The 13,971-nt window shown below is 47.7% G+C and overlaps 1 protein-coding gene across 1 annotated transcript in view; it reads right to left on the reverse strand.

The window, feature by feature from the left end:
* Positions 1-13,971, reverse strand: part of Adamts17 (ADAM metallopeptidase with thrombospondin type 1 motif 17) — a 312,892-nt gene that overhangs the window by 63,455 nt on the left and 235,466 nt on the right. Inside the window, exons 18-19 of the mRNA XM_052161031.1 lie at positions 9,806-9,965; positions 6,952-7,087 (exon numbers count right to left, since the gene is read on the reverse strand). Coding sequence (XP_052016991.1) covers positions 6,952-7,087; positions 9,806-9,965 — 296 coding nt within the window. The remainder of the gene's footprint in view (positions 1-6,951; positions 7,088-9,805; positions 9,966-13,971) is intronic.

Consider the following 13,971-nt stretch of genomic DNA (forward strand, 5'->3'; position numbering starts at 1 on the left):
ATGTCAGCAATCTACTCCCATGCGCAGCAGAGAGAAAATGTCTGCTCAGTCACAATGCGGCATCTGCATGGCACTCTTTCCCTGTCCGGGCTCAGGAGCCATCATGCAAGAGCAGGAGAAAGAGCCAGAGGTCAGGGAGAAGCAGATAAAAGCCGTGTCCCTGGACATGGCAGGACAGCTACACTCATGAACTCCCAGCAGCCCTGCACGCCCACATAAAAGCCTTTCTAGCATGGAGCAGGGAGGGCCGGTCACCCCTGACTGAGGAGCAGTGGACTCTCTCTGGGGCTCTGGGGGAGGGAGTATTTCAGAGTACAGCCTCTGGAAGGCTGTCTGCACTCCATGAGTATTACTGAACAGCACAAATTGAAATTAGTAGGTTATGGAGGAGGAGGAAGGGATCAGGGAGAAGAGGAGGAAGAGGAAGAAGAAGAAGAGGAGGAAGAGGAAGAAGAGGAAGAGGAAGAAGAGGAGGAAGAGGAAGAGGAAGAAGAGGAGGAAGAAGAGGAAGAAGAAGAGGAGGAGGAGAAGGTAGAGGTAGCTCTGGAAGGAGTAAGGGGGGAGTAGAAATGAAAATGATCAAACTATATTGTGTACATGTATGAAATTCTTGAAAAATCAATAAAAACACCATATTAAAAACTTAGTATAGAGGGACAAAGTTACTAAAACAAGTTTCCATGTACGTTCCCTTGTGGAGATGTGGAAATGTTAGCTAAAGATTAAAAAAAAAAATCCTTTATCTCTCGAGTCAATCTTTTGTCCTGTTTTGAGTCTGGTCTGAATCCGTTTCTCTGCATTACTACTAATTCCCAGTTGTGCCCTGAACATTATCAAGGATGCACTCACTGATTGAGTCAGTGCTGCTCAGTGCTAAGGAGCTGAACATGTCAATTGAATTTTCCAGCAGCCATGGGAACCGTGAAAGGAGGCAGATGGATACTCCATTTCAATAGCATACTGTAGGGTTGGAACTAGAGATCAGGGGTAGAGGACTAAACAGGCACAGCTCTACACAACAAACACCCACACACTAAAAACGCAAAACAAAACACATCAGGGCCAGTGAAATGTCCCAGCACAATAAAACATGCCAGGAGCCATTCTCACAGAGATCTCAAAAACCCCTCCTCTCAGCCATTTCTCTCCTGCTTTCTCTAGACTGCTTTTAGAAGGAAATGAACTAGTTTAAAGATTAGTCAAGTAAGCTAGATGGTCAGTACATACAGAGCTCACCTGAGTGGGCTCAAACAAATGAAGCTCACCTGTGGTTAGGTTACCATAGCAACTCCTTTCCACTTTACCTCCTCATGATCAAAATATGATGCCAAGTTCTTACTGCATCTTCCCTGAGATCCTGGAGACAATTCTGAGAAACTGTTCCTGAGGAATGATGCTAGCCCCCTGAGATTGTTCCCCTGAATACAATGACTTTCCCCCTTCACCCCTCCCCACACATGCTTGCTTGCCTTTATAACGCCTTGTGTGAAAATTAAAGTTTGACAGCTTGATTGGAAATACTGACTTGCTGTCTGCCTCTTTGTGTTTCTTGCCTCCACCCCCCACTGCCCTTTTCCTAGGTAGCTCCAGGAACCCTGTTGACTGTCTTGCGGGTAGGGATACTCTGGCCCCCAACAGTGAGGTACCTGTGGAGCGACTAAGAAGAGGAAAGCTGTAGGAAAAAAAGAAAAAAAGAAAGAAGGAAGGGCCCTTCAGTGCAGCTCCAGGAGCGGATTAGGTCAAGGCACGGTTGACCCGCTTGCACTTGGCCATGTGAAAATCTCCATGCCAACTCATCTCGGAAGGTGAGATCCCATGGGGCAAGAATTTATTCAGCCTGTTTTAAGGCTCAAGACACGAGGGGCTGGGTTAAGAAAAGGAGATCTTAGGTACTTCTTTGAGAAGTACTTAGGGTCTTAAGTATTATGTCAGACAGTTTTGTCCCAGTTCCCAGAGGAAGGAACCATAGATAAGAAAACATGGGCTAGAGTCTGTAATTGTTTTAGAGATTACCATGCAACTTTTGGTGGTGGTGAGGGGGGAAGTTCCGGTTACTGCCTTTAAGTACTGGTCTCTGATTAATGACACTATTCAGAATTCCTCCTGCTTCCAGGATCTAGTTCTCTGAAAAAGCGCTCATCCGGACACTGTCTCTGTGCTCTCTTATCCCTCCTGCCTCTGATAGATACGGAGGAGGGACATTTAAAACGGTCTCTGTCTAGGTCTGCTCTTTTCCCTAATTTCTCAAAAAGAACAAAGTCTATCTTTCTCTACAAACTTTGAAATCTAGTCACAATTCAGGTGCTGACACTCTATTACTGGGGAGGAAGCCAATTTGGAGGAGAAAGATGCCTGCAGGAGAGCCACTGAAGAAACTTCTCCTCTCTGCCAAATGGAAGAGAAATGCAAAGAGCAAGTAGCTCTCTTAAAGGAGCAAGAGAGTTAGCAGGACAGGTGGTCATTCTAACTTCAGGACTCTTACAAGCCCCTTGACTTTAAAATTTTAGAAAAATTAAAGTCCACAGTCACAGCCTATGGGTAGACTACTCCCTTCACTTGGCACTTAGAAGCTTCCACGGAGGGCTGGCTGACACCTGAGGAATGTATCCAGCTTGCCCGAGGTGAGCTCTCTGGGGGAGAAGTTGTTCTTTGGAACAACTTAGAGGAAGTCTGTCCTATCTGTGTCTTATTCCTAGGGACTGGGCCAAGTACATCTGCAGAATCCGAGAGCCCCTGCTGGCTCTCTCCTTTCTGTGGTTTTTTTTTTTTTTTTTTTTTTTTTTTTTTTTTTTTTTTTTTACCTTCTTAATTTCCAGTTGCCATGATCACTCTGATCATCTATGGGAGCCCAGCAGCCATCCGCCATAGTTCTAGCTGGGCCTCTGCTATGGTCTGGATCTGATTTGTTCCTCTTATGTTCTTGTTTTAAATTGTTCCCAAAGGAGGGTATGGAACCTTTAGGAGGTAGAGCTTGGCTGGCAGAAGTGAGTCATTGTGGGGAAGGACTTTGAAGGCCCTGGCCTGGACCCTGCTACCAGCACCCTCACGGTGACCTGCTCTGTAGCCACACAGACAGCACCACCACAGATGCCAGCCACTACTGTGAGCTGAGCTCTGATGTCATGCTTCCTATGAGCTACAGACTCCGCAAGCCCTCAGAGACCATGAGCCACGGTAACCATGAGTCTTCGTTGTGGATGTTCTTGTTGGATGCTCTGTCACAGCAATCACAGGCAACTAAAACAGTATCCATCTCACACTTGGAAATTCAACATGGAGCCCCTCTGGTCTCCTATGCATAGCCTCTGTTCCCGTTTCTCTCTGTGATCTAGCTTTCAAACAGTTGCTTTTTTTGCTTTCTTCAGAGTTCTTTGTTATCTGCTGCTCCATTACAGGACGTGAACCCCGCTGACTGGGAGCTTTTAAATTCTAACCCCTAGTGCTCCACAGAGGTGCCATGGGCCTGCTGTGGGAGAGGGGGTGCGGACTAAGTAAATGTTTTTGGTCCTTGCACATAATTAAAAAAATAATTTGTAAACATTGATTGGGAAATATGATTCTTGACTCTTGAAGGCATCCACAAGGTTTTTTACTCTTGAGCCTATCCTGACCTCTCTGTGTCCTGATGAGGCCCTTACGCCATTTTCTGCTTATTCATCCAGGGAGCAGGCTGCTCTTGGGTTCAGGTAGAGAGATTGACGCCTGTCTGATCACTGAGTCAATTATGTTTTGTTTTTCTGAGACAGGGTTTCTCTGTGTAGCCCTGGCTGTCCTGGAACTTACTCTGTACACCAGACTGGCCTTTAATTCAGAGATCTGCCTGCCTCTGCTTCCCTAGTGCTGAGATTAAAGGCATATGCCACCACTGCCTTCCCTCATAATTAATGGTTTTTTTGTTGTTGTTGTTGTTGTTTTTGGATTTGGTTTTTTTGAGACAGGGTTTCTCTGTGTAGCCCTGGCTGTCCTGGAACTCACTCTGTAGACCAGGCTGGCCTCGAACTCAGAAATCCACCTGCCTCTGCCTCCCAAGTGCTGGGATTAAAGGCGTGTGCCACCACCGCTTGGCATGGCTGTCAATACTTAAAAGATACAACTGGGGGGACTTACTTAGCTCACAATCCCAGGCCCCTAAGTATATGCTAGGCCCAGGAAGTGGCACTATTAGAAGGTGTGGCCCTGTTGGAATATGTGTGTCACTGTGGGTGGGCTTTAATATCCTTATCCAAAGCTGCCTGGAAGCCAGCGTTCTGCTAGCAGCCTTCAGATGAAGATGTAGCTCCTCCTGCACCATGCCTGCCTGGATGCTGCCATGCTCCCACCTTGATAATGGGGACTGAACCTCTAGACCTGTAAGCCAGCCCCAATTAAATGTTGTCCTTATAAGAGTTGCTTTTGTCATGGTGTCTGTTCACAGCAGTAAAATCCTAAGACACTTAGACTTCAAGTAGCTAGTCAACACACACCACGGTCAAGTGCAGTGAGAAATGAACACACCCAGGCTGCTTGGCCTCTCCTCTTTTTTGTTTTTGCTGTTGTTTGTTTGTTTTTGTTTTTATTCTTGTATAGTTCAGAATCCAGGCCATGAAATGGGACTGCCCACATTCAGGATGGATACTCCTATCTCCATTAACAATCAAGACAACTCCTTCCCCACAAAGACATGCCCACAGGACAACCTAACCTAAGCAATTTTGAAATTGAAGACCTTTTCTTAGTGATTCTAGGATGGGGGTAAGTTGACATTCAAAACTATCCACCATGCAGACTTTCTGAATGAGTCTTCCCTTAAAGCCTTTAGCATGAAAAAAAGGCTTTCATTCTTGATTTTGAAGGAGCATGCAAAATCGAATAAGGAATGTTACTTGCTTGCTTTTTCTTCTCATTTCCCCTTAAGTATACACTCAAGAGTTTTAACAAAAAGCCTTAATGATGTGACTATGGCTCAGAAGGGAAGGGCACTTGCACCAATCTGAGAACCAGAGTTAGACATCTAGGGCCCACACGCTGAAAAGATATTAACTCCTGAAGATTGTCCTTTGACCTCCACACATGTACCAAGGTGTATGTGTACACACATACACACACATGTATACATACATACACATGTAACACATACACATGTAACACATACACATGTATACACATACATACATGTACACACATATACATGTACACACACATACACACTCATGTGTGCACACTCACATCTACATGTGTGAACACACACACACTTAATAAAAAACCAAACCAAAGCAAACCAGTTTAACTAAGCAAAGGTTTGGTACAAAAGACAAATAGTTTGTAAGGCTCCTGAATCAGGCACGTGGTACAAGCAGAACTTTAAAGACCCAAAAGACTCACATCAAAATCAAAGTCTAGCTAGCAAAGGTATGTACCCCTTGACATGATGGTAGGGTATGAAGTGAAAACTATTCGCTCAACTCAGGGCAGAAAGGGAGGCAGAGGGTAACATCACACGATGCATCAGTCACCGAGTGAGTACCATGCTCAGTACCACTGAAGCAACCAGAAAGAAACCCGGGAACAGACTTTGCACGAGAACTCCAGACTTTACACCAGGGCACATGGGAAGAATGGGAGAGAGGGTCAGATGGCTTCCAAACAACAAACAGGCAGGGAAACAGGTCAAGCACAGCCATTAGCCCCTGTGGACACTTCAGACACTAAAATTCTAACATGTCCTTTTCCTCCAAGGCAAGTGATTAAGGGGAGCCAATGGATGCCAGTCGATTGCCCTGGGCAATGTTTTCTCTGTGAGATGCTGTCTGTCATTACCCGTAAGGTGCCCTCCGGGTAGGGCAGTGTATTTCCGTCAGTGTTCTGGCTTAGCCACGTTCAGAACAGCCCTACCTCATGGTGCTTCAGTTGGTAACAGACCGTGTGTGCAGAAATGGTGCCTGAAGATTACAGTGGGGCTAAAAATTCCCATCACCTCCACCACGTCACAGTGCCATGCACCATGTTTGCGCCAATGCTCATGGAAACAAACCTACTATGCTGTCACGTTATTAGTGGAGAGTGGTGGGATATTCAGGTGTGTGCAGATAAACCTGTGGTATACTTGCCTATGTGTGCTCACAAGGAGGTCAAAGGTCAGAGTTGGGCATTGTCTATCATGTCTATCATTTCACTGTATTTTATTCTGAGACAGTGTCTCTTGGTGAACTTAGAGCTTACCAACTGTCTAAGCTGGTTCCAGCCAGCCTTGGGTATCTGCCTGTCTCCACACATCCATTCCTCTATACAGATGTTTTCATCTTTATTATATATATATATATATATATATATATATATATATATATATATATATATATATATATATATATATATGTTTTCATCTTTTGTTTGACTGCTAAGGACCCAGACTCAGGTCCTGAAGATTGGACTTTCCACACTGAGCCATTGCCCGGGCCCCATCTCAGTTCAGTACATGCTCATGACAACAAGAATTAGTGATAGTAACTTACTGGTTCCTGTCGTCACTATGCTGTGGTTGTTAACAGTTATTTTAGAATGTGCTCCTGATTAAAAAAAAATTGTCCACTTTACGAAAGTTTGTGTTAGAATAGCACCAGCCTATCCATATTGTGTTTACTGATTATATCATTGTTTTTTTTATGCTTAAAGTAGTTTTCTATTTTGTTCATATCCTAGGGAACAATGAAGTATAACACATATCTGCTGTAGCCTACTTGTGTGGTAAACATTACAGTGTCCAGATAGGCACTTCTCAGAATGTAACTCCATTATCAAACAGCATGACTATTCGAGCAATCAACCAACCAACCAATCAATCAATCAATCAATCACCAACCACCCCTCTAGAATGTGACCCAGGCTGGTTCTGTGATATTATCCAGGTATTGCCATCCCCTCATCTGAGGAGCTGCTCCCCATCATGCTGGTGGTTCACAGAATACAGGAACTTACCGGGACTGGCACGGGTGAGAGTTACACCGTCGGACCTGGGGCTCAGGGCGGCTTGCTTGGGGGCAGTCACTGTCATTCACCAGGGTCGTGGTCTTGTTAACAATCCGTGTGCACGATACGATGGTCCTGCGTTCTCCTGGAAGCCAAGCCAGGGGAGATGAGGAGTTACGGCTGTACATGCCCAGAAAGCCAGGTATTTATACTTAGGGAGGGCTGTATGAGGACAGCTATCTATCACTAAGGGAGCCATAGCACATTTGTCAAAGAGGAAGAGCTAGACGCTTAGGGATAAAGTGCTTAAGCCATAGCAGAGTAGTGTGGACCAGGGTAGGATTCCAGAACAATCTGAGGAAGCAGCAGGACCTCAGGTCGACTCTGTCCTTGGACAGTTTAGGAGTTGCTGAGGCCAACACTTTGGTTTGAGCCTTTCATGTCTGAGAGTTGAAGTCTACGGAGATCTGGTCCCAATTAAACACATGTCTGTCAGCCTTCACGGAGAGAATGGTCAGTTGCTGCTCGCTGTTAGAGGCTTGATTCTCGAGAGGAACGAGGTGGCTGGTGTGGCGGGCACACGGGACACAGGCGCAGGAGGCCTGTCCTCGTTCACTGTGCCCAGTGTCGCCAACGCCTCTGTGCCATGTGCTCTAAGGCAGCTTTGCAGACTCGTTAGCCTTTCTTTCAGTGTTTCCTCCGAGCTCTCTGTCTGAGGCTACGACTTCATCAGGGAGGCAGAGCGATAGCAGTTAAGATGGTGGTGGCAGTTAGGAGGGTGGTGTCTGGAACCAGCTGTCTGGGTGCCTCTAGGCATTGTTACTAAGTGTCACCTGACCATATAGTATCAACGGTTGGCCCCCTGCTTCTCCATCTTAGTTTCCCCGCCATGGGCCAGCTTGCTTCCCCTCCCCTTGGCTTTCGGATGCATCTGTGCTGACACTTCATGCTACTGTATTGGAGTCACAGGCTTCAGGAGAGTGGCCATAACAGATGAATAGTGAGTCAAGTACAACTCCTTAGGCCCAGGATTCTTTGTAGGATATGTTGTCTGGGGGAATTTGTTATGTAGGGATGGCTAAAAACTGCGGAGTCTTGAGCCATACTGTCTGTCCTATGGCCTAGGTATGTAGTCATATATGAATACAAAAGCAAAGAGCTTTCAGCATTGACCACTGCAGGGAGCAGTGACTACTGGTGCCACAAAGGGAATGCACAGAGGCAGCAGTGGCTGTGGCAGCTCAGAGCTCCTAGTGGAGCATAGCCTGCTATGGCTCCCTTGGGCTGGGTTTGTTCACAGGGGGTCACAAAGGATGTCTGGTGGCAGTCAGAGATGTGGGCATGGGCCCCTAATGTTGGGGGGCGGGGTGGGAGACCATCAGTCCAGGGCCAGCAAAAGGCCCCAGGATAAGAGATCTCCTGCAACAGGTGTACTCTGGTGGGGCTGATGGTACCACCTTGAAGCTGTGTCAATTGCAATGGAAAACATGTAAAACATTTAGTGTTTGCGGTGAGCTGAGATGCACAGGAAGACACTGAAGGGCTCCGTGATGCTGTGGTGGCTCAGATCTCTACATGAACAACAGGATGAGCCCCTAAAGGTTAGAACACGCTGTACACACTGCACGATGGACAGCATCGCCTTAGCAGTCAAGGGGCTCACGAGCAGACATGGGTGGCAGCTGGGTCCTAGCTTGCTGCCCACTCACTGGTAGACGTCCAGAGACTCAGTCAATCCCCCGCCCCAACTCCGTCTTATCCAGCATCCACTGTGTCATCTCTCATGACTTTTCTGAGTGCCTTATTAGGGTGGCAAATGACAGTGACATCGAGGTATATAGTAAGAGAATTACTGTCTCTTATTCTTTTTCTCCCTCTTGTTATATTCATCCTTTCCTCCCCCTCCTTTCCTTCCCTCCCCCCTCACAATCTCCACTATTTTCTCCCACTTCCCTACTTCCCTATGCCAGCCATGTTCGCCATGTTCGGTATATGTCTTTCTCTCTCTGCTCTGGACTCTCCCAGATGCCTCTGGGCATTTTCTTCCTCTTATCTACAAAAAACCTTCCCGTACCATGGAATGGTCATGTCATTATCTTCTTTCCCGCACCCCCTTGAATGCTGTTTCCTGCTGCTCCTTGTTAAAACCCCCATTTCTTTCTTTTGTTCTTTGCTGACTTCATCCATGTCTATGTTGAATCTTGGCCATTGCTCCCCCAATACCCTCTTTTATCCTTGACACTTGCTGAAACCCTTCTTCCAGATAAGCCCTCTCCTAGTTTGCTGTCTGTTTTTGCGAAACACTGACTTGAATGAGAGTTGCTGACACGAGTGGGGGATTCTTTAAGGAGCAGCTTACTCTGCTCCTCCTTAATGCCCTACTAGCAAACACACCCCGCTGCGGTCTCTGGCTCACCTGCAGTCTCTGAAGTGGGAGTGTGGGGGCAGATGTTGCATTTAGAGGGGAGGAAGAAGGGGCGACATGGAGTGTTCTGCTTAACCCAGAGGACTCTTACTTCTCTTTGCATCCTGGAGACGGCAGCTGCAGCATAGATGACAGGGTGCTTGGGTATGGGTGAGGCCTTCATCTGCTGCCAGTCCACCACATTGGAGGTCTATTTCAATTATTCCCAGGGCCATTTTTCATAACTACCATATAGCCACATAACTGGTAAATCTCTACTCTAGGCCAAGGAGTGAAGCGGGCCCTCTAACAAACCTGTGGGACCTGGGATGGCTTGGCTGCATGTTCTGTTGAGATCTTCAGGGCTTAAGTCCCTATGGAAGCCCAAATTCTCAATTTCCACACCGGGTAGACTGGTGCAGAGGGGCTGCACCCCAGCCTCCCCAATCCAGACCTTACCTCCTCCACACTGCACGCTGCACCCTTCCCAGCCGCTGTGGGTCCAGAGGAACAGAGCATCCTGAGGCTTGGCCGGCTCGCTCTGGTTTTCCGTACTCTGGTTTACAGGTATGGTGTACTCGTAATGAATTCCGTAATTCTGATCATGAAATAACAGCACCTGGAGACACGGGGGAAAGGAAGGCCTTGCTGAGACGGAACAGGCAGCCACAGAGGGCTGGACGTGGACTCTGAGCGACCTGTGGCGGCACCTCTACCAGCTTGCTCTTTTCTGAAGATCGAGGCATATGAAAACCAGAGGTGTCCCTTTACCTTAGCCTCAGGTTCCTCAGGGGCTTGGTGGGTGTATGGGGGCGGGCACACAATCATTAGTGAGCTCCGTTCTTTCCTATCCCACAGAGGGCCTGTTTACATGAGGGATTTGGGGGTGGTGAACTGCATGGCTGTTTGTAGCATGTTTCTGCACCACGCAGCAGGGTCCGCATTCCCATCGACAAGGCTAAGCTTACAGATGAGAGAGACATGCGTGGTGCTTCTTCCTAGAAAGAGATCCAACAGTGGTGCTAAACTATTTCTTTGAGCATAAGCACCGTGCTGGCTGGTTTATGTTGACTTGACATAAGCTAGAATCATCTGGGAAGAGGAAAACCTCAATAGAGAAAATGTCCACAGCGGATCTACCCATCTGCAGGCCTGTGGCAGCACGTTTTAATTGACAGTTGTTGTGGGAGGGCCTTTTCTTTGGGCTATAAGGAGAAAGGTTGAGTAAGGCATGAGAGGCAAGCTAGTAAGCAGTGTCCCCCATGGCTTCTGCTTCAGTTCCTGTGTTCTGGTTTCTGACTCACTTGAGTTCCCTCAGTGACAGATCTGAAAATGTAAGATGAAGTAAACACTTTTTCCCAAGCTGCTTTTGGTCATGGTACTTTTCCTTTTTCTTCCTTCTTTCCTTTCATCCTTTCTTTTCCTCCTCTTTTTTTTTCCTCTCCCAAGATAGGGTTTCTCTGTGTAGCCCTGGCTATTCTGGAACTTACTCTGAGACCACCAGGCTGGTCTCAAACTCAGAGATCCACCTGCCTCTGCCTCCCAAGTTAGAATTTGAAGGTATGTGCCACCACTGCCTGGCACTCATGCTTTTCTTTTTTAAAAAAATTTTTTAATGTTATGTCTGAGTCCACTGTAGCTATCTTCAGACACACCAGAAGAGGGCATCGGATCCCATTACAGATGACTGTGAACCACCATGTGGTTGCTGGAAATTGAACTCAGGACCTCTGGAAGAGCAGCCGGTGCTCTTAACTGCTGAGCCATCTCTCCAGCCCCTGGCGCTTTTCATAGTAATAGAAATGCCAAGGAAGACAAGCTCTGCCCTCCAGATGGTATCTCCCATCACCTGTCATTGCTACATTACAGTAAATGTACTTAAGAGAAAGATACAGCCTGCAGCAGAGGAATCTGGGGCATCCTGTTTTGGGGATGCTGAGGGTATCTGCATCTTGGTACTGCCCTGGAGCCTGGATGATGTCTGTGTCTGTTGGAAGGCAGGGGCCTGGCTCATGGCTGACACTAAGGGTAGACAGAGGTGCAGAGATGGAGCTAAGCTTCATTTATGGGAGCCATGCTACAGCTTGGGAACCATGCATCGGAATCCCAGTGATGGTTCAGAATGGAAGGGTCTGTGCTTTGCCTGGGGAAAATCATGACAAGCCTTGTAAAACCACCAGGTGCCCAGCTGGCTTTCGACATAATGTAGACATGTGAGGCAAAGCAGGCTTTTCTGGGGGAGTCAGACCGGGCTGTAGACCAGTGAGTGTCCCTGAGACTAAGCAGTTAGCAAGTGCATTTCCAGCCACAGCCATCTGGGAGAAGGGGCCAGCAGGGGCTAAAGACAGAGTACACAGCCCACCTGCCCGCTCTGAGGCAGCCCGGGATGGAGTGTCAGGTGACAGGAGATCATTGTTCCAAGGCTTCCTGGGCTTCAAGGCTGAACTGCAGGATGAGCGGGGTAAGGGTATTCAAGCTTACTTCCCTAGCCAGTAGACCGGCAGTGGTGCACTTACAGGAATGCTTCCGGCTAAAAACCAAAACAACAAAACAAACACCCCCAAGCCACCAAAACTAAGTGCTCTAAACTAGTCTTTACAAGAGATCTTTATGATCTCAGTGTAGGGCAGAGATCAGCAAATTGAGGCTCCATGTAAAACCAGTTTCATAGCCGTGTATGATTAGGGTACATGTGTGTCTGGTTTCAAATGCTGATCTCTAGGACTCCGTGGGTGCCCCTGATTGTGAACATAATATACACACTCCAGTGTGGGGGACCGAAGCCCGTTACACAGAGGGAAGGTGCCTTCAAGTGACAAGGAATAAGGAGCACGTTTCAAGAGAAAAAGCAATTAAATCTTACATAAGGGCTGAAAATCCAGCCGGTGGTGAGACAGAGGCCTTCTCTGACTTCTGTTATGGTTCGAGGAGTTCTAGGCAGTGTACACTTCACTGAGCTAAAGACACATCTGTGTATAAGAGCTTTCGGTGAAGAGGGGTCCTATGCACACCTCAGTGTTTGTTTGGGAAGGCAAGCTCCTGCACTAACAGCGGACATTGCCGCATAAGCCTCATTTTGCCTCTAGCCCTCTGAATATTGCTTTGAACTCAGGATAGTGGTGGGGGTTGTTTCAAAGGCTTTGACTGGGAAACAAGCTCATCCTGGAGAAACGGCTCTGGGACAGGTCCCTGCGTCCCAGAGATCCTACTTGCAGAAATGATTACAGCAGAATTGCTGGCAGATCCCCAGAAGGTTTATGGCACACACAGAAGCTGGCTGGCTTTTAGTTCAGCAGAAACTACAATGGGGTCGGCACCCTCACCAGGCCACACTCAACACCCACAGTAGGTGCTGGCCAGAGAATCTTCTGAGTGTTAGCTCATCTCCAGGGGCACAGATAAGCGGGGGTAGGGGTGGGGGGAGAACTTCTGGGACTGGCGGGGGCTTCGGACATGTGCTTTGATAACAAATGCACACACCGCTACAAGCCCTGTTTTTAGGAGATCAGAATCAATGAGTATCATCTGGCACGCACGAGGCCTGTGTTCAATCTCCGGCACCTTCACAAAATTACCCACAATGGGGTATTGTCAAAAATAGTCTTTGAGACTACTCAGACCTCTGAGAAGAAAACCATGGCCTGACTCCCCCTGGAGGCCTTGGATACTGAGCCCATGTTTGAGTGGCATACGTGGCCAGGATATAACCTAACACTGACATCCTGCCTAGCCCATGTATACAGGTTTCTGAAGACGGCCTGGGGAGTAAGCGGTGCTTACCTGATTCCTCAGTGCTTAGAAGCTGAATCTGGCCATCTGTGTAGTACAGACCACACGTTGCTTACATAGTTCACTTCTACAAGGTGCTTCTCAGCTATGAGGTAGCCCATGCATGCTGCTATCTGATGCTAAAAGATTTGGAGCACAGCTGTGCTGGCTAGTTTTATGTCGACTTCAGAGGAGGGAACCTCAGTTGAGAAAATGCTTCCATAAGACTGGGGCTGTGGGCCATTTCCTTAATTAGTGAGTGATGTGGGAGGGCCCAGTCTAATGTGGTTTGGTCCGTCACAGGGCAGATCAACCTGGGTGCTATATAAAAGCAGGCGGAACAAGCCTCGAGGAGCAGGACAGTGAGCAGCACCCCTCCACGACCTCCAGGTTCCCACCTGGTTTCATTCTCGCCTTGGTTCCCCTCAGGGCACTGCAACTCTGGGTATAAAAGCTACACAAACCCTTCCTCTCCAAGCTGCATTTTTGTCAGTGTCTTCTCACCCCATTGGAAACCCTAAGACAATGTCTATTCTCTTAATGGGTACCAGATGTCCCTCCCTGGCTGTCACCCGTGTGAATGCAATTCCTGTCTTGGAAGAGTCTTCTTTTGAAAAAGATAGGTGCTCTGCCCAGTGAGGAGCCAGGAAGAGATTCTGGGGAGGAAGGAACCTCAAGGTGGAAGGAATAAGACCAAGAAAGAGTCGAACCGCTGGGGAGATGTCTCAATCAGCGATGTGCCTGCTACAGAAACGCAAGGATCTGAGTTTGTATCCTCAGCGCCCACGCCAGGCACGGCATCTCGAGGGTGGAATCCCAGGACAGTATGTGGGGACTGACGACAGTTACTGGCCAGC

Source organism: Apodemus sylvaticus, chromosome 1 (assembly GCF_947179515.1).
Source record: "Apodemus sylvaticus chromosome 1, mApoSyl1.1, whole genome shotgun sequence".
Lineage (NCBI taxonomy): Eukaryota > Metazoa > Chordata > Mammalia > Rodentia > Muridae > Apodemus > Apodemus sylvaticus.